The sequence below is a fragment of the Lycium barbarum genome, chromosome 7, assembly GCF_019175385.1.
Source record: "Lycium barbarum isolate Lr01 chromosome 7, ASM1917538v2, whole genome shotgun sequence".
Lineage (NCBI taxonomy): Eukaryota > Viridiplantae > Streptophyta > Magnoliopsida > Solanales > Solanaceae > Lycium > Lycium barbarum.
In genome coordinates this window covers 128,715,696-128,737,382 of record NC_083343.1, presented here as the reverse complement: position 1 = coordinate 128,737,382, position 21,687 = coordinate 128,715,696, and the positions used below count along the sequence as shown (strand labels likewise).

General features: G+C 38.8%; 1 protein-coding gene across 2 annotated transcripts; it reads left to right on the top strand.

Moving 5' to 3' along the window:
* Positions 1-1,734: 1,734 nt before the first annotated feature.
* Positions 1,735-20,992, top strand: LOC132604357 (protein ALWAYS EARLY 3-like). 2 transcript variants are annotated; one of them, XM_060317841.1, is made up of 21 exons: positions 1,735-1,755; positions 3,088-3,208; positions 3,708-3,806; positions 3,934-3,996; positions 5,655-5,732; positions 6,174-6,348; positions 6,762-7,021; positions 7,116-7,470; positions 8,613-8,690; positions 9,683-9,936; positions 10,047-10,103; positions 10,250-10,558; positions 10,639-10,817; positions 10,938-11,220; positions 12,223-12,450; positions 13,113-13,274; positions 18,058-18,201; positions 18,273-18,482; positions 19,521-19,625; positions 19,713-19,811; positions 20,613-20,992. In XM_060317841.1, coding segments are annotated over exons 1-21 (3,423 nt in total). In that variant the 5' UTR covers positions 1,735-1,753; the 3' UTR covers positions 20,775-20,992. The 2 variants fall into 2 exon arrangements, with proteins under 2 accessions (XP_060173824.1, XP_060173823.1); XM_060317840.1 differs by lacking the exon at positions 1,735-1,755 and having other exon boundaries at positions 20,610-20,992.
* The last annotated feature ends 695 nt before the right edge of the window (positions 20,993-21,687 follow it).

Sequence of the window (21,687 nt, the reverse complement as noted above, 5' to 3'; positions counted from 1 at the left end):
TCAGAAGCACTTATTTTCTCTCAAAAGCTTGGTCGAACACCTCACTTTTTAAAAATAAGCACTTTTTAGAATAAAATAAACACTTTTGGCGTCCCAAAAACTTGGCCAAACAGGCTATACAATTACTGGTGAACTATCGTTCTCTCTATTGTTACATTTATTGGTCTCCCTGTTGAATCACACGCTATTTATCTTTCTTCATGAAAGAAAAAAGAACATGACAACTATTAAAGTTTTATTGAACATTTCCTTGTTTGTCTCTCTTGGCTATTAGCCAAGACATGGGCCTTTTGGTTGATTCTGTTTGCTTGACTCGGAATTGAGGCACACGGGACGGGCTTGACGGGGAAGCCTTGAGTTTTTTGGAATCCTGTGCCGCGTGCCAAAAGTTTTTCGAAGCAGTGATCTGAAACGGTTCGTAGACGGCCCAACATACCTTAAGTTTAAAAAGAAGGTCAGATCCTCAAACCAAAGTATTTCTCCTTTTTTACTGTTGGAATATGTAGTACTCCCTCCGTCCCAAAAATAAATGTCGTTTTAGCAAACAAAATTTGTCCCGAAATAATTGTTGCTTTAGGAATTCAAGACAATATTTAGTAACTGTTTCCAACTATACCCTTATATTAAAAACTACTTCTTCTTCTTATGGCTCAATTCTCACGAGACATTTAATAAATATGAGCAACTTAGTAAATGATACCTTGCATTTATTATTTTTCTTAATGGGCGTGAAAATAGTTAAAACTACACTAATTTTGCGACGGGGGGAGTATTTTATTGACTTGGTTGAAACCACGATATAAGGATTTCTTCTAAGTTTGAGTAATCATGTTTATAGCATTAGGACGTATGTGGTGCCTCACTTGTCCGAATATCCCATTTTCTGTGTTTGAACATGGTGTGACTAAAGTACTGATATAGGGTGTTTTTCATACTTTAAAGATTATAACTATAGGGTGTTAATGGATCTCCGTTTGAGCTGAATGTTTTTTAAGAGGACTGAATACATGTTTCTATGTTCTGATGCATGGTGTTATAGCTTGATTTGGTATATTTTCATTTATGGCATAGAGGATATGACTTAGGTTTTCGTATGCACTGAGAAAGCATGAATGTAGCGGGCAACTCTTATTTCCTTAGATTAATTATCATGAGTTCTGTTCAGTGTACAATGCATCACAAATAACACTATCTGTATGTCATGTTAGTAATCCACTCGTAGAATATCACATGATAGATTTGAATAGTTTTAGATGTGTTTTCGAGCCATGGAAACAGCCTCTTGCAGAAATGCAAGGTAAGGCTGCGTACAATAGACCCTTGTGGTCCGGCCCTTCCCCGGATCCCGCGCATAGTGGGAGCTTAGTGCACCGGGCTGCCCTTTTCAGATGTGTTTTCAGAATCTGAAATCATATCTGGACTTTTTAATTTGAGATGTTTCTGCTGACATAAGGTTAAATTGATTTTTTTTTTTGACTAGCACCGGGTGTCCGAGTCTCTTTGAGCCCCGACTAATCCCGGGGGTGCACAGGCCCTCGGCAAGGAGTTTCCCGCAAGTGCACCACGGTTAATTCAGGGTTTCCCCAGTCCGATGGCCCCCAGAAATTGTTTGCACCCAGCGGGTTTCGAACTTGAGACCTTGAAGGGGAGCACCTCAAGGCTCAAGTCAATTGCCACCAGGCCAACCCCTGAGGGTTTTAAATTGATTTTGATGTAGTATAAATCAGAGTTTCAACAAGCCTGAAATGCCTTTATGTAAATATACTTCTGGTTGGGTTTTAGTTTTAATACGGATTCTTTTCTTCTTCATCACCCACCAATGCTTTCTCTAAATAACACGATGTGTAAATCTTTCTTCTTTCTGCGATAAATTTTCAGCAATATTCTTACCAAGAATATAGCCTCCGTTGTAGATCTATCGTGCATAAATCCAAACTCATTCTCTGTCACTGTTGTCCTATTCCTAAGTCTACGCTCTAATACTGTTCCCAGAATTTCATCGTATGACTCGTGAAATTTAGAGCCACGATAGTTTGCACAACTTTGAATATCTCAGTTGTTCTTATAAATTGGAATCAGGACAGAGTTTCTCAACTAGTCAGGCGTCCTACCACCTCTTGGTATAACATTGAATAATTGGTGAGCCATTCTACTCCAACCTCTCCAAGACACTTCCAAACCTCTATCGGAATACTATTCGGAGCACAAGCGTTTCTAGTTCTCATATTTTCATGACATCCTTTACCTCCATGTGCCTAATTCTACAGTGTAGCTAACGTTTCTATCGTACACTTATATGGAGTTCCAAAATGTTATTGCCTTGGTTCGAGTTGAACAATTGATTAAAACAGGCTCTCCATCTCTCCTTGATCTCGTTCTCTCCCGCCAAAACTTGACCTTCTAACCTTTACTGCTAAATATAAACTTGAATTAAGTTAATAACATATAGTCATATACAATGCAAATTACTCATTACTGTTTGCATCTACCTTTAGAATTTGTCTTTATGAACAACCACGAAACTTCAGAGCTAATTTATAAGCTAATTCTTAATTCGTTTAATAGGATCAAGACCTAAGATTGCTATTCCAGGAACTTGTAAGAGTACCCACCATTGTCGAAGTCATAATTCTTCGTTGTATGCAAGTCGGTGTCGACAGACCATAGTCACCAACTTACCGTACGGCACAAACTGAAATTAAAGATGCCAAACCTTACTGAGTTAATTCAGTATGAGAATGGTATAGCATGTTTAAAATAAAACCATACCGTATCATACCATGGACACACCTACTGAGAGTTATTGATGTTATCATTCAGCATGGTTGAAGTTGACTTTTTTTTTTTTTTAATACATATGCTTGTTCGCTTATATAATTTTTGCAATTTATTTATATATATTTTGACAAAATCAAGTAACTATTCCATAGAACTTTATTTGCTGAAACTATTATTTGATGTACATATTAAAATATCGTTTATTCCCTATGTAGTTTATCACTTTCCAAAACATTCAATTGTCATAAAACAGACTATTACATTGTCCTTACTTGATTCTGTTTTTCGTTTTCCTTATATGTTCCCCAGGGTTTTAGGCATGGCTCCAGCAAAAAAATCTAGAAGTGTAAATAAGCGCTTTTCTCCTACAACTGAAATCTCTCCCAGTAAAGATGGCAATGGGGACAATTTGAAGAAAAGCTTGCAACGGGTGAGTTCTACTATACTCTTGTTTGCTCTTGTTACATTACGTGAATAGAGGTAGATAGTGCAAGAAGAAAGATGAATGGCTTCGTCAAGGATGTCAGGTCGTTGCTAGAATTGTGTCAGTGAAGTGAAGACATTTTCCTGCATGTTTTTCTTTGAAAGAAAAAGGAAAATAGGGAATGAGAAGAAAAAAATTGGTTTTGACTTTCACATAGTTTTGATGGATTAGATGGAAGTTTCTTATGTGGGGAAGCTTCAAATTGTATTTTGCACAGCTTTCCTTTTACTAAAGGTGGAGAATATGCTGGAATGTTAAAGTTCCAGATTTCCCTTCCCTATTCTCGTCATTTGTCATCAAATGGTTCCTTTAGGAAAGTGTTAAGATGTTGAGTTGGAAGGGCGAAATATTTCATCTAGTTTCATTTATGTTAGGGGTAACACATTCTCTAAGACTCGTGGAATTCTGTATGTATTTTGACGCGGATCTTCCTATAAAATTGCAGAAGAGGAAGTTGTCTGACATGCTAGGTCCTGAGTGGAGTGAGGAGGACCTGACACGCTTCTATAAAGCATACCGCAAGTATGGTAAAGATTGGAAAAAGGTCTGTCCAAATTCAAAGTATAATCCACTAATTGCAGTTTATTGAATATCTCCGGTAACTTACATATATTTGCTGTAGATTGATCTCTATCGCCTTGCCGCTAAGAGCTGCTTTATACTTATTGCAGGTTGCTGGTGCAGTGAAACCCCGAACTGCAGAGATGGTGGAAGCTCTTTACACGATGAATAGGGTAGGCTCTGACTGTAGACAACAAAGTCACACACGTCTTTATAATCGAATCCTCTTGCTTATGAAATCATTGAGTGATGTATCTTGATTGGCAATACATCTCTTCATCTTCTTATCCATCTTCCAAACTATGTTCCTTCTGATTTATAGCTGGATTTAAATGTCATTTATACTGATTGGATGGTGAGAGAGGCCATTTTGTGAGAATCTTCTTCCAACACTTCTTGTCATTGGCTTTTACCTTATTCATTACAAGTTAATTTGAAGAGCACAAAAATTTAATAAGTCAAATCTCTTTCTCAATGAAATCTGGTTAGGGTTGTCTGCTTTTGTGGGGCTGTATTCATCTGATATTCAGTTTCTCTTTTTCTGGTAGGCAATCATTTTACATTGCCTGTAGCCTTTTTTCCTGTGTCTTACTTTGGAAATAATTTAGCCTTTTCTCTTGCTTGGTCATGATTGCTGATATGGTGATGTGTACGTCGTACTTGTATCATGGACGCATGTGGATGTTATGAACATCAGCTGCAGTCTCCTATCTCCATGAGTACTCTGTACATAATCAGATAGTCAATTATGTACTTGCTATTTGTTATTTTGTACTCACAAGCTGCATAGAATTTAGACATCCAACAGTACTGTTCCTTGAGTCCTCTGAGATTGTCACGTAATCAACACATTCATACACATAATTTTCTGTTTTATACCTTGTAAAAATGATGTGTCCACACAAGAACAGTAGGAAAGGAATACTCATCTTTTCAGTTTTCTCAAAATAAAAACAAAAACAAAAGGATAGTAGGAAAGGAGAAGGAATCTGTTAAAAGGAAAGAACATAGTTCTTAGCTTTTGCAGGAGGGCATCATATATTTGTTAGCAATAATATGACTATTATATTCTGTCTTTTTTTTTTCTTTGTTTCTTTTATAAGTACGACAGTTTATTCTGTTGTAACTAGAAATTTAACACTTCTATCATTGATTTAGTTGCCTTAATGTGGCTTATTGTAATATCATCCTCTCCTCTCTCTTTCTCTGTCCGTTTGGGCAGTATTCAGGTTCCATAAATCTCAACCAGCTTAGTCAACTTTTAGTGCTTCTTTGTTTTCCTTTTCTGGATCCTTATATGGGACAATTCAATCCTGTGGGTGATTGATATTACTTGAAAAGATTTGCATCAAAGATGACTTATCAGATTCATAAATCTGCAATACCAGTTTGGTAAAATGATTTGTTCATTTTCTTTTTGATGCTATTATGTTGCATTAATACAGTGAAACAGCTCTCCATACTCCATTGCACTCGAAATAGAAAGCTGTTGTTTCCTGGTGAAGCGCATTTCACTAAAAAAGAATTGTCACTTTAACTTGCGATCATTTTTACCTTTACATGGTTATATACATAAAAAGCACTGAGTGCCATGTTAATTATCATAAACCATGGTCTTTATAAAAAAAAATCATAAATCATGGTTTGCTATTTTTTCCAGCAACAGGTCAGTGACAAGTTGATCATTGTTCTGTGGAGATATTATTATAACATTTCAAATTTTAGAACAACAAATGACAATGAATAATTAATCTGCATGAATATATTATGAATATATTAAGTCATACAAAATAAAGATGAAAATTACCTATCTTATTCTACTGTATTTCAGGCTTATTTATCTCTTCCAGAGGGGACTGCATCTGTTGTTGGGCTGATTGCCATGATGACTGATCACTACTGCAACTTGGTAAGGCTTGAGATATATTGAGTTTGAGCAAGAGAAATGTGTGTATTTTATGTTTTATCTGCCTATCCCCCATTCCCTTCCGCACCCATCAGACTTATTTTTTCCTTTTCCTATTTGTTTCAAGCTGAGGAAGTAGTGTTGCACGTGAGATAGATACCAGAGTTTTTGCTTCGTGGCATCAGTGTATGGAATTTCTTGTATACTTCAATTGAAAAATGCTGTTTGTCTTGAACAGAAAGGTCTTCGCAAGCTGTTATTAAATGAACATCAGGAAAGATGTTCTACATGTTAGACTATAGCAAAGCATTTTCTAAAGAGAAGCGAGTATCTGCTCAATGCTCTTATATTTATTCATGGCTTTTCAGTCTCAGTGTTTAAATATTATACCTGAATCTTAGTTTTATGTATTTTCTGTTGAAGTATCTTCATTATCGATGTCAGGCAGCAAGCGACAGTGAGCAAGAAAGTAATGAGGATGCTGGAACGTCTAGAAAACCTCAAAAACGTGCACGTGTTAGGATTCAGCCTGATGTTTCTAAAACATCTGAAGCGGCATCCCCAACGTTAGCAGCTACTCATGGATGTTTAACTTTGTTGAAGAAGAAACGTTCAGGAGGTGCGTTGTCCATCCTACCCCGCCCACAACAAAAAAAAGGATGAATTAAAATAAGTGAGGACTTATTCCTATGGAAACAAGAACAAAATATCTCTAAAGAATTTTTCAGCTAACTTAGATTAGGATCTTTCTTGCTTGTTATTCTTGCTTACATTTTATTGTCACCAGTGCATTTTACTTGCATGCTGTGTAGTAGCTTTTCTCGGGGTTTCATACTTTTTAGTTGCCTTCCACATAACCTATTTACTTATTGAACTGAGGCTTGACCTCTTTGACGGTTGACAAACAAAATATTTCTTTTCATTTATTATCCGTAACTCAAGATAGAAGCCTATTTTCTTTTTCTCTTATCTAAGGTTTGAGCCCTTGTCATGTGTTATTATTGATGAAGTTCCGCTGGAGTTGCCTTTCAGGAAGCCGGCCTCGTGCTGTTGGAAAAAGAACCCCACGCTTTCCTGTTTCTTTTTCTTATGAAAATCCCATGGGCAAGAAGTATTTTTCTCCAAGTAGGCGGAGTTTGAAACCACAGGCAGATGACACTGATGATGATATGAAGATAGCATTAGTATTAACAGAAGCTTCACAAAGAGGTGGTTCTCCTCAGGTCTCTCGGACACTAAACCGTTGGGAGGACAGTGCTTTGTCCTCACCTAATGAGACTGCTGAAAGAAAGGTAATGCTCAACTTTCGTTTCATATTGTGACTTATCTCCATAAACTATGTGAGATAAACTTTTTTGATATTTTCTTGTTCGTTTTCTCAACTAGCGTGTTAAAATGGGTACGGGCAATGGAAAGCTTCTTAGTAATGAAGTGGACGAAGAAGAGGGAAGCATGGAAGCAGACACTGGAGAGCTGTTGAGGTATAAAAATGATTTGGCGGACACAGGAACAATTAGTCGAACAGCACAGAAGGGAAGAAGGCGTTACGGTGAAAAGTTGGAAGTTGATGATAGTGGTAACAACCAGTTTGATGATATCAAAGAGGCGTGTAGTGGTACAGAAGGTCAAAGATTGGGTGCGGTGAGGGGTAAACTTGAAATGGAGGCCACAGATGAAAAGAATTCAAGGACCTTTTTACAAGGCTCTAGAAAGAGGAGCAAAAAGGTGCTTTTGAGGAGAGGTATCACCAAGTTTTTTTAGATTACTGTTTATCTGGATTTTCCATTTCAATAATTAACATCATTTTATATGTTACTTTTAGTCCTCTTTGATTATTCTATTCTATCTTTTGCCATTAGTTAAAAGGGGGGGGGGGGGGGGGGATCTACTTTTGAAAGAGAAGGAAAGTCGAAGCCCTAATAGGAATTGAATGAACATGTAGCCAAGTTTGACGAGAGGGATGATCAGTAAGTATAAGTTGTTGCTATCGCACTAAGCCAAGTCTAACTAGGGCTAATTCCCTTGGATGAAGAAAATGACAGTCTTTAGTTTCATCAGAGTGACCACTGACCATTAATTCTCAATTTTGATGTACATGCATATAGTGTGTGTATCGTATCTCTGTGTTCTTTAGTAGAAGTCTATTTTAACCTCAAATATTATCCCCTTAGCACCCCCCTTTTCCCCTTCCTGTCTAGTACAAATCACACTCGCCTCACCCTTCTGGTATTCTTAACATGCCCTTAACATGGATGGATAAAAGTTATTTACAGAAGAAAACATCCATAGGTTTCCCAAATGCTTAACCATCAAATAAAGTTACCCAAATCTGCCTTCAACACTCTGTTCTTTCTGTGATGTCATAGTTGTAGTAAGCTAAGCTGTATTGCCATTGGTTGTAGTAAGCTAAGCTGTATTGCCATTCTCGGGGATTTCTTCCTTTTCTCCAGTTTTTCACCTTACAAGATCAGAACATTACTTTCGTAACATTAATCTCTAGGGAGTTGCTTCATCTATAAAAGGCTTAGACACGCCAGGAAAGGTAGATAAAGGAAAAACTCATAGTTACAAGTTCTGGACAACTTAGGGCTTAGGAGATCCGTCGATGTTCTGTTATATTTCAAATACTGTTTCATCTTGTCTCATTAGTTTGTCTTTGTTTTCCAAGTAGTTAGACAAGAGTTATTTCTTCGAGTCTTATTATGTTCATGCAAAGTATCATGCTATATTGGTAAAATTTCGACTTTAAAGCTGTTATCATGTCAACCTCAAAAAAAAAAAAAAAAGTAAACCTGTTTTTATGTCATTGAAGCTGTTATATATCTTGGTAGAATGAGCCAAACTAGAGGGTATATTATGCTAATTTTCTTTTTCTTCATGTAGACGAAGACTCCCCTTTTGATGCTCTGCAAACTTTGGCTGATTTGTCGCTAATGATGCCAACAACAGAAAATGAAGATGGTAATTATAACTTCTGCTTGATAGATCTTCATTGGTACTTTTATTCAGTAAATCACACGCTTCAGTTGCGCTTAAGTCCAATAGACTTTGGCATTTTTGTTTTTTGCGTTTTTCGCTTTTGATTACTCTGATGTGCTCACCTTCATTTGGTTGGAGAAAGGCGTTGCAGATGTTTTGGTGCTTCTTAGCTGCTCTGTATTTTCGTCTTCCTAAAATTTCTGTATAAGTAACTGAAAATTACAATGCCCATTGATGTGTTTTACAGTGTCCTAACGTCAATTTCTATACAAACAGTATGCTGTTCTCTGTTTTTCAGGGGAAACATATATTCATGATTACCAAGTGAAAACATATATTCATGATTACCAAGTGAAAACATATATTCATGATTACCAAGTGACAAGGGTAGGCTGTCTACATCAACACCCCTTGGGGTGCGGCTCTTCCCCGGACCCTGCTAACGCGGGATGCTTTGTGCACCGGGCTGCCCTCAACCAAGTGATATATTCCTTAAGGAAGGAGAGCAAAGTTAATCTAACACATGCTTGCAACTAGCTCCTAAAATAGCTGGTAAAATTGGGTGCATCTAGTAGCGATGAACTTCTGCTTTCTCTTCCTCTGTTCTGTAAGTTTGCGTAAGAGGTCATAAACACAGGATCTTGATGGGAAGTCATCACTAAAGTATGTTGAGTTCTGGATATATTGAAGCAAGTATAGAAAAACGTGGAAGTCGTAGACCCATGTGTGCTTCGTCCATCTTGTCACTTGTGATGTTGCTAATTTTTCCTGCTTGTTCTTTCACTTCCGGTGTTTAAGTTTTGTTTTTTCCCTTACTATTTCCTTCTTTTTTAAAAAAAAAAAGAAAAAGTTGAAGCTTTTGATATGCTGACTATCCCGTATCTTGATCACGGTTGATGTGTTTCCACTCGATTTTTCAGTTGTTATTCCCTGTCTTAACTGCGAGTATATTAGATTATTCATTTCTTTTTCAGAGTCAACGGTCCAGCTCAAAGATGAAATCGATGATCATGTTGATGAATCTGGCTCCTTAGAAGCTGTGCCTGCTAACAAACAAAGAGACAAATGTGAATCAGTAGGGGTTAGATCGAGATGGAGTCAACCTGTATCAAAGTTTGGAGTTATTTCCAGTAAGACATCAAAGCATGGTAAAGTTAGACCTACTGATGTTAGTGCTGTTCCTGAAACAAAGCAGGTTAGGCGGGCACATAAAGCAATGTTGTCTAAGGTATTAGGAGGCAGCTTGCATCCCTACTCAATATTCTTGGCAGCTTGCATCCCTACTCAATATTCTGACGAGTTAAATGATATGTAACAATTCTGAGGATATTCTTGCAGGCTCGAAAAACTGAAGTTCATATTAACAACGATGTCACTGACTCTCAGGAAGCTGAGGTGATTTTCTTGTTTTTGTCCTTTTCAAATGATTGTTTAGAGATTTAGGCAGATGTTTGAGCCATTGCTTTAAACACTTTTCCAGATCGGATACCTTAATCAGCTGCATTGTTTTTAATTTGACTTTGATCTCTTTTCTCCTATAGGCAAAAGAATTATCAAAGAAATCAACAAATAAGGGTAAAAGATCCAATCAGAGTGTGTCGCCAAAATTAATCAAAGATCAGGCGCATTCATCATGTGCAGATCCAAGAACAGAACAAAGTGATTCAGCTCAATCTACTTCACAGGTCCCTGTGGAAAACCAGGTTAATTTGCCTACTAAAGTCAGAAGCAGGCGCAAGATGGACCTGAAAAAACCTCAAAGACAGAAAACTTTGAAGATTCCTGATAAAAGTTTGGATGATACTAGTGCATCCGTCACTGCACTTCATGACAGAGCATTCAGTCTTAGGGTTGGTTATGCATCTTTGTCCATTGTTATAGTGCATCTTCATGATTTGACTACTAGTTAACTTGAAAACATTGCATGCAGGAAAAGATTTCCAATTGCCTTTCCAAACATCAGGTACGAAGTTGGTGTATATATGAGTGGTTCTACAGCGCAATTGACTACCCCTGGTTTGCCAAAAGGGAATTTGTGGAGTACCTGTATCATGTTGGATTGGGACATGTTCCAAGGTTAACTCGTGTTGAATGGGGTGTCATAAGAAGGTAGCTTCTCAGCTTCGCTGCAATTTGGAAGCCACTCTATTCCCCGGACAAGTCCTAAATATTAAGTAGTTTGTTATTTTTATATTAATGGTGGTCCATTGAATCCTCACCTTGATGTAGTTCTCTTGGCAAACCACGGCGATTCTCTGAGCAATTTTTGAATGAAGAAAAGGAGAAGCTTAATCAATACCGGGAATCTGTCAGAAAACATTATAGTGAACTTCGTGAAGGTACAAGGGAAGGGCTACCCGCAGATCTTGCAAGGCCATTGTCAGTTGGGCAGCGTGTCATTGCTATCCATCCAAAAACAAGAGAGATTCATGATGGAAGTGTGCTGACAGTTGAACGCTCCAGATGTCGTGTTCAGTTTGACCGACCTGAGCTTGGGGTTGAATTTGTCATGGTAATTCATTATTGCTTAATAATGCTCATACTATATTCCGGCACCAATACTGGAACAAGATTAGAAATGATTACAATGGTGCAAGTAACACACAGAAAATGAGAATGTCTCTTTAGATGGGTTAACTGACATCCTTCATAGACCAACATATACACTTTTCCTTTGGCACAACACTATGATCATTGAAGTTGATAGAAAAGGATGCAGTAGATCTAAAATCATGTGGATGAAGTTGTATCAAAGCGTGTATAATCTCTCAAATGTATGTCGATTTAGCTAAAATATAGAGCAGAATGGAATCAAAGGATCAATATAGGCAATGCCATTTAGTTATTAAGGTTTAGTTTTTATTACGCTTAGATTAGGTCCAGAGTTTGACAAGAGTTCTACTCTGGTTGATGGTTTACTGTACAAGAATAATTGTAAGATTTAAAGACATCTTTAGTTTTAAAAAACCTCTCATTTGCCTTTTTCTAAGACATTATTTACTAGTTGAATGAGGCGGGCTTGAATATAGCAGACAGATACAAATATTCATATAGCCAGTTCAACTAGTTTAGGATTTAGGAGTAGTTTCTAGATTGCTTTTTGTTCCTTTTGGAGCTATCTCATAATGTGGGAGAAACAAAATTAGTAGTTAGGCTATGTTAAAGCAAGTCCAGATGTACTCACACTCTGGTCCCATCCTCCAAATATGGTAAGTCTAATATTTCTTCTGAAGATGCTTCTGAATGCGAGAAAAAAGAAAAGAAAGGCATAACTATATTAAATGGATTACTCAACCAAACAGATGTATTACACTCTTGCGTCAAATCTCTTTTATCTGTTGGAAGACAAAACCTTAGGTCCCCTTGTAAACAGCTTGGGTACTTGGTTCATAACATGTGTGTATGAATCGGTATTTCAGAACTGACAAAAAAGAGTGTATTTCAGTACTTTTTGGTTCTCTAGTGGTTGTTTTCTGGACCTGATGGCTTATTGGCACATTTATTGCTCTGACAGGACTTTGACTGCATGCCTCTAAATCCTTTTGAAAACATGCCCACATCACTTAAAAGGCATGCAGACGCTGTTGATAAGTTTTTTGAGAGTTTCAATGAGCTCAAGGTGAATGTACGAGCAAATGTGATTTTGAAATTTCCGGCTGGTGACAACATGGAGAATGAAGATGTTTTCTCTCATTTCTCCGCACCAACCCATCCCAGCAGTAATCTGCTAAAGCAGACAAAGGTCAGTGGTTCTCCTCATACTCCCTTATATACCTTTTATAATTAGTATTTCAGATTCATCAAACGCCCTGATCTAACTGAGATTGCAATTTGGCACATCCAATTTTAAACTATTATTACTGTTCTAAGTGGACTTTGGCGGTTATAATTATGATATTTAGCTGTCAAGATGTTCTTAATTTACTTAGTTTTTTGGAACAAAAATATAAATACTTGATAGTATTTCTAGTTCAATTTAATGATTAATATAAATACTTGATAGTATTTCTAGTTCAATTTAATGATTACCTACCCCTGTTTTTCTAAATTGGTTAATTGAGGCAAAATACCACATCAAAGTAGGCCACCTAAACAGAAAGGGTACAGATTTATGTTTTTCGATTTAGAAAGATGAACCTTAATTTGCTTTACCTTATAATGGAAAAACTGACATTCAACGTGAGAGTTAGTGGATTTCATGACTATCAATTTTATCCCTGATCTCAAAATCTCTGTAATACCATAATTGATATATACCTTGAGAAGTCCCTCTAGAGGTTCGATCATTACTCCCCTTATTGTGTGTGACAATTTTTTTTCCCAATAACTAAGAAGGATGGATGATTTTTTTTATGCTTCTTAATATTATCATTCTACATAATTTATTAGTACCTTGATGGTCAGGTGGCTTCAGCAGAAGCTGATATGCAATGTAAATCTGGAGTCCTGGAAACCGCCACATACCAACAGAAAGCATATTTAAAGTCTTCTGTTGCTGCTCAAATTCAAGCAAAGGAAGCTGATGTTCAAGCTCTTGTTGAGTTGACTTGTGCACTAGATAAAAAGGTTGCAAAATTAATTTTGTTTTTCACTTTATTATTTATATGATCCATGAAAGAAGCTCATACAAATGAAAGCAAGGTCTCTCTCTCTTTCTCTCCCTCTTAAGTCCTAGGCACTTCCAAATAATTTAAATTCCTCCTGAGAGAGTTCAACCTTAATCCGTGAATAATTCAGTGATCACTGAATTGTGAAGACAGTTGATGCTGCAAAATCTTTGAGTGGTGAATGACCTAACCGCACGTCCCTCCAAAATTTTACTTTTCTTGTACCATGTGGGACGTTTGACTCTTTGGTGAACCAAGGGGTTTCATAAGTGAGGAAGTGTGTTCCAGGCCTTAATTAATAAATAAATGTGTTCCTTCCAACAGTTTAAAGTTCAAATAGAATGCCTTTAACAATAAAACTTGTATAATTCATGTCAGAATTACCAGTATAAGCTAATGAGGGAGAAGTATATTTCTTTTCTAAAAATGAAAGGTTTATATGTGTAGGAAGAAGCAACAACAAGCCCAGTATAATCCCACCATGTGGGGTCTGGGGAGGGTAGAGTGTACGCAGACCTAACCCCCACCTTGAAAGGTAGGGCGGCTGTTTCCGAAAGACCCTCGGCTCAAGAGAGGAGAACAAGAGAGGAAAACAAGACAAAAGGTCAGATAGGACCAAGCATATCGAAAACAATATGAAAATAAGGAATAACGAAAGCGAGAAAGTCATGGTAGGACAGTCCGGAAAGAAAGGAGCATTAACTACTATAGATAAATAAGATAACCAAAGTACAACGGCCCAACAAATATAAGCAGCAATCAAATGGTAATAAACAAATGAGCAAAACTACAACTACTATGGTGAAAGGATAAGCCACCTAGCCTTCTATCCTAATATGAGTCCTCCACAACCAACTATCTAAGGTCATGTCCTCGGTGAGCTGAAATTGTGCCATATCCTGTCTAATCACATCTCCCCAATACTTCTTCGGCTTCCCTTTGCCTCTCCTGAAACCGTCCATAGCCAACCTCTCACACCTCCGCACTGGAGCATCTGTGTCTCTCCTCTTCACATGTCCAAACCATCTCAGCCTCGCTTCCCGCATCTTGTCCTCCACTGATGCCACTCCCACCTTGTCTCGGATATCTTCATTCCTAATTCTATCCATCCTAGTGTGCCCACACATCCACCGCAGCATTCGCATTTCCGCGACTTTCATCTTCCTAACGTGAAATTTCTTGACTGGCCAACACTCCGCCCCGTACAATAAAGTCGGTCTAACCACCACTTTGTAGAACTTGCCTTTGAGTTTTGGTGGCACTTTCTTATCACACAGCACTCCGGAGGCGAGCCTCCATTTCATCCACCCTGCACCAATACGATGTGAAACATCGTCGTCGATATCCCCATCGCTTCTTTTCTTTTGAATGGCCTGGGTACCAAGCCTCACTTCCCCGTCAGCCTCACGCAGTAGGCCACTGAACCTGCACTCCAAGTATTCTGTCTTGGTCCTACTCAATTTAAATCCTTTAGACTCCAACGTCTGTCTCCAGCCCTCCAGCTTATCGTTAACTCTGTTGCGAGTCTCGTCAATCAGGACTATGTCATCTGCGAACAACATACACCAAGGCACCTCACCTTGTATTTGTCTCGTCAATTCATCCATCACCGGGGCGAATAGAAACGGGCTAAGAGCTGATCCCTGATGCAACCCCATCATAACAGGGAAGTGCTCCGAGTCTCCTCCTACCGTCCTTACCCTGGTCTTAGCTCCATCATACATGTCCTTTATCGCTCTAATGTACGCCACAGGTACACCTTTAGCCTCGAAGCATCTCCATAGGACCTCTCTTGGCACTTTGTCGTAGGCCTTTTCTAGGTCAATAAATACCATGTGCAAGTCCCTCTTCCGCTCCCTATACTGCTCCACCAATCTCCTTACAATATGAATGGCCTCTGTAGTCGAGCGCCCCGGCATGAATCCAAACTGGTTCTCTGAAATAGACACACCTCTCCTCACCCTCATTTCCACCACCCTTTCCCACACTTTCATAGTGTGACTTAGCAGCTTGATACCTCTATAGTTGTTGCAGCTTTGAATGTCTCCCTCGTTCTTGTACACGGGAATCATTGTACTCCACCTCCATTCTTCCGGCATCTTCGTTGTCCTGAAAATGACATTAAACAACCCAGTCAGCCACTCCAAGCCTACCCTGCCTGCATTCTTCCAAAATTCCCCAGGAATCTCGTCAGGTCCGGTCGCTCTTCCCCTGCGCATCCTATGAACAGCTCCCTTAACCTCCTCAATCTTTATACTCCTACCATATCCAAAGTCGCGACGCCTATCCGAGTGCTCCAAGTCTCCCAACACAATGTCTCTGTCCCCTCCTTCGTTCAAGAGTTCATGAAAGTATGACTGCCATCTCTGTCTAATGCGAGATTCCTGTACCAGCACTTGACCATCCTCGTCCTTGATGCACTTCACTTGATCCAAGTCGCGTGCCTTCCTCTCTCTCGCCTTGGCGAGGTTAAATAGCTTCTTATCCCCACCTCTATCCTCTAGTTCTGCATAAAGGCGTTCAAAGGCTGCCGTTTTAGCCGCCGAAACTGCCATCTTCGCCTCCTTTCTCGCCATCTTATACTTTTCCTTGTTCGTCCGCTTCTCTTCATCATCCTTGCTATCTACCAACTTCACATATGCCTGCTTCTTTGCTTCTACCTTCCCTTGGACTTCTCCATTCCACCACCAACCCCCTCGGTGCCCACCACGGCGGCCTCGTGAGACCCCCAATACCTCTCTAGCTGCTTCCCTAATGCAACTGGCCGTCCTATCCCACATACTGCTCGCATCCCCCCTACTATCCCACGCTCCCATAGCCATCAGCTTCTCCCCCATCTCTAGGGCACTAGATAGAGTCAAACTACCCCACCTAATCCTCGGTCGGTCATCCACGACCCTCTTCTTCTTCTTCCTTCTTATCTCCAAATCCATCACCAATAGTTTATGTTGGGTCATAAGATTCTCACTCGGTATAACCTTGCAGTCCTTACAGAGGCCTTTATCATCTTTTCTAAGGAGCAAAAAGTCTATTTGCGTCGCAGCCACCGAGCTACGGAAGGTTACCAAGTGCTCCTCCTTCTTCGGGAAACTCGAGTTGGCTACCACCAATCCAAAAGCTTTTGCGAAATCCAGGAGTGAGACTCCTCCACCATTCCTGTCCCTGAAGCCAAATCCTCCATGCACCTCGTCATAACCCCTCGAAACAGACCCAATGTGCCCATTGAAATCTCCTCCTATGAATAACTTCTCAGTAGGCGGTATACTTACCACCACTTCGTCCAAGTCCTCCCAAAAGCGCCTTTTTACCTCCTCGTCCAAACCCACTTGTAGCGCGTAGGCACTAATAATGTTCAAGGTGAACCCTCCAACGACTAACTTAATCGCCATCATCCTGTCATTGATCCTCCTTACCTCTACCACCTGATCTCTAAGCTCACTATCTACAAAGATCCCTACCCCATTCCTATACCTCGACTTGCCCGAGAACCCACCTCCTTAGCTTTAGGTCCTACCCATTTTGTCTCTTGGACGCAAGCTATATTAATCCTCCTCTTCTTAAGAATCTTAACTAACTCTATGGACTTTCCCGATAAATTCTCAATATTCCAAGACCCTACTCTCAACCTAGAAGCTCCCTTAGCCCCCCCAACCCTGGCCCCCGATCCCAACCGAGAACATGACCCTAGTCTACCATCCCTCACCAAAGCCAGAAAAGCAAATATACGCTAGTGAAAGGTTAATCTAAGACAAACGAAGGATCAATACTAAAGCACAAGTTAGCAATAGTCTAATAGCAGTGAAATAGGTATTTAATTAGGCTGAGCAAGCAAAATTTATAAGGCTAAAAGACAGGAAATAGGCTATTGGAGGTACCAACTCCAAGTAAATAAAACCTGTTCACCACCGAGAAATCTCTGTTTGCCGCCGGAAAATACTGTTCACTGGCCGGAATCACTGTTCACCGCCAGGAACTGCCGGAAATACCTGTGCAGAAACTGCCTGGAAACCTACTGGTGGGGGATTTCCGGTCGCAGGGTAGAAGAGAAAGGCAAAGAGGGAAAAAAGCAAAAAAAGGAAGAAGGAAAGAAGAGAGAGAACAGAGGAGAGAGAGAGATCTGGCCGGCCGGGAGTGGTCGTCATCGCCGGTCGCCGGTGACCGTTTGGGGTGGCCTGGTTGGGGGGGTAGGTGGGGTTGGGGGGGGGGGGGGGCTGCACTTACCGTTGGTGAGATGAGAGGAGAGAGAAGATGAGAGGAGAGAGAAAGTCTATCTTAGAAAAACAATATGTGTAGGAAGAAGAAAAGGAAAAAATTGTAAAAGGGGTAACCTTTTAATGAACCTGCAGGTTAAGGTCGAAGAATGGAAGAAGCTTTATAGAACTTAGTCTACTACATACAGGCATATGCTAGTTTGAGAAAATCTGTGGAGGTTTTCATTGACCATTTATTTGTTTATGAGAAAATCTGTGTTTACTGTTTTGTTTGAGGTAGGGAATATTTAAGTTAGTGGTGAGCTAGTTTGAGCAGATGCTGCAACCATATTGATGACTAGTTTCTTGAGTTTTAGAGTTGTACTGCTTCTTGTCTTGTATTTTTTGAGGAAGCTGTCAAGGTTGGTGTTCTTGTATTTCGACGTATGTGTTCCGGGACTTTTGTCAATAGATGCATTTCTCTAGTTGATGTTACACATACAAGGCATGAATATTTTGTGCTGAGCTCATGACATTGGGTTGAACTTGTAGGATGCAGTGGTTTCAGAGTTGAGGCGCATGAATGATGATGTGTTGGAAAATCAAAAGAGCAATGGCTGTTTTCTTAAAGACCCAGAGCCTTTCCAGAAGCAATATGCTGCTGTGCTAATACAGTTAAATCAAGTCAATCAGCAGGCATGGTTAACCTCGTATTTTAATTTACTAAGATGCACAAAGTTTGCGATAGCATTCATTTGCTTTGGCAGGTTTCTTCTGCCCTGCATCGCTTGAGGCAGCGGAATACCTATCAGGGAGGCATTCCACTTGCATGGCCAAGGCCAGTTACAAATATTGTTGATCCCAGTGTGTTGTGCACTTTTGATCGTGGTACAAGTCAGCCTCAGGAATCAGTTGTCAACGAGATAATAGAAAGTTCAAAAATCAAATCTCGGACTATGGTAGATGCAGCCGTGCAGGTACACAGTCAATCAACTGTTAGTTGGGATTTTTCTAAAACCAGTGGTGGTGTGACCCAAATCGGTTTTAAAATGATGTTTGAAAAGGTTCTAAAGCAGGCTATGATTCATAACATGTCAATATTTATTAGTTTATTTGGAAACATCATTCACATGGCTGCCTGGTCAATTTAAGACCTCAGCAGATTTGGGAATATTCAAATGCGTTTCTTCAAATGCAGTCATCAATTTGTTCTTCAGTAATAGCATTTACAACATAACAAACACCACACTTTGTGATGATACTTGTTCATTGTTTAATAAGTATAAATGAAATTCATGGTAGTATCTGCTTTTGTCTAAGTTACTATCTACTGGGTTTTACCTATTTGCTCTCTAGCAATTTGATCTACATTTAATTTCTTTCCCTTTCGAGTCAATAATATTGCTTACTCAATGTGGTTTTGTATAAATGCACTGTTCTGGACTTCTACTACTTATCCTGTATTACATCTTAATTTTGGAAGTCCTAGGAATGAAATTTATACGTACCGACAGAGTTGTGGGATACCTATTCATTTAATTTAGCTAGATCAGTTGGTGATGTCTTTAGTATTTTTTAAATAAAAAAATTCTTTTGGTGAAAACGTAATTTTTTTGGGCCTTTGGCTCCATTTAAAGATAATATGTGATTTTGCATAAATTTTATATCATTTTCATTTTGGTATATAACCAGATCAAAATATGTTGAATAAATACATCAGGATCAAAGAGAAAAAAGTTAAAGACTTCCAGTACGTTTATTGAGACATTCTTTTGAGAACTATTGAAATTTAGCTATTTTAAAACCTTTGCGGTTCTTAACCAAGTTTAATAATATCAGACGTCTTCTAATCCGTTTAGACTTGATTTTATTAATTCAATACCACCATACAGTATTTTTATTTTTTGTGTATTGCATCCTATTATTGTTTATGTTTCTTCTGTCGTTTTCGTGACCTAGTCATTATCTTCTGCATGTTGTAGATTCGCTTAGTTCTGATTAACTTATCTGTGTAGGCGATGCTTTTGCTTAGTGGTAGAGAAAAAACCATTGAGAAGATTGAGGAGGCTATTGATTATGTGAATGATTGGATTCCGCTAGATGACTCTTGCATGCCCACTGTGAGATCTTTTACCACCCCATGTTCGCTTAGTGGCTATATTTGTTTCTCTATATAAATTGATTAAAAGTGCATTTATCTGTTGCAGGCACCTGATCCTAAGTCAAAGAATATGTCGGATAGAAATGAAGCAGAAATTCCTTCCGAACTTATCACTAAATGTGTTGCGACTTTGCTTATGATTCAGGTAAATACAATTGGTAGTCTCAGTTCTTTTCCTGTCTTCTGTTGACAAGTTCTTTTATACCGTAACTCCAGTACATTTTCCAAGTTTATGTTTCTTTGGGCTGTCTTTTGTGGGAAGATTATGCTTTAGAATGTTCAGACTTCAGAACGGAAATTACCTTGCTTGGATTACCTATCACTTTCTGCCCTTTGCTAGACTTCGGATTTCCATGTTGGGTGCCTCCTTTTTGCATGACATTAAATTTTCCATAACATGTTCGAGCCATGGAAACAGCCTCTTGCAGAAATGCAAGGTAAGGCTGCGTACAATAGGCCCTTGTGGTCCGGCCCTTCCCCGGACCCCGCCCATAGCGGGAGCTTAGTGCACCGGGCTGCCTTTTTATCCCCAAGACGATTCTCGTTCTCAAAATTTCTAGCTAAGTAGACATTGTATTGTGATTTTGGATCACTTATAAATAGGAGGAGAAGTAGAGACTGATACATATTGATACTGGGATGTTTTGAGTTTTAGAATGAAGAAAGTTAAAATGAGAGCATCTTTTTTTAGTGTATTAGTATCAAGAATTTTGTGATACTCGAGTATAGAGTATATCTAATCTCACTATAGTGATTGTTTTGCTCTTCTTGTTCCGTAGTTTTTCCCCTCGTTTAGGTGGTCTTCCACAAAAATATCGGTGCCCTTTTATCCCCATTTATCATACTGTGAATATTTCTGTGGGCATTCTGCGATCCTACAATACCTTCGGATTTCCATCCTTATGCTTGACATTGCTTCTTTATATATTGTATATCGTTGCAGAAGTGTACGGAGCGACAATTTCCACCCGCTGATGTGGCGAAAGTGCTTGATTCTGCTCTAGCAAGCTTGCAACCCTGTTGCTCGCAGAACTTTCCAGTCTATGGTGAAATACAGAAGTGTATGGGAATCATCAGAAACCAAATTCTGGCATTAGTACCAACTTAGACCATGTATTATCAGCAGTCTTTTAACCTCTTGTAAATTTACTATGTAGATAACTAACCTTATTCATAGTTCAGCTCTCAGATCAATGCAAACTCAATTTGCTTTGTGAAAAGTGAAAATTAGTTTTGTTCTATATGTGTTTCCAAACTCAGCAGAATTCCAGCTAAGCTGCCATGAAAATGCAAGTAATCTATGAAGTCAACAGATTTTGAAAAATATATTTATGCGTGCCCGGTGTTTAGAATAAATTATTATGGTTAATAATGAATGAGTATTTCATTGATTTGGTGTAAATATCATTTATTTTGCCCACTTCACCTCACCCAAGTCTTCAACCGATAAATTCTAGACTTATTTGGCCATTTCTGTTGCAAGACACTTCTGGATAATCAGGTACTCATTATACAGCTATTTTCAATGGGATTCTACTCACACATAAAGATGTATTAGAGTTTTCCTAATCAAATTTTGACTTTATTATCGATGTGAATTCAAGTGATGCTTTAGGCATTCCTTCAGATACAAGACGTAAAAGAATAGAAATAATTGTGGAGAAATTAATAAAGGTTTCTGGAGATTTTTATTTTTATTTTTTTGGTGAAAACCTAAGTTATTTTGGGCATCTGGGTGCATTTTGATTCAACTCCTAAAATTCAAAATCTGTTTTTTAAACCAAATGGTTTTGGTTTGAAAACAAGCCAAAGTTCAACTTGGAGGTATAACTTGTAGAATTGGAAATAACAAATACACTCAACTGCGCACTTCTGGAAAAAGAGAGTATAAAATCTTAGTATGACAATGAAAAAAGTATTTATACAATCTCGTCACTTTTAGAGATCACTAGAAGTAAAAGCTCACATCAAACTTGAATAGGCAAGCTTAGAAGAAACAGGTGGTACTTGTTAGAGTCAAA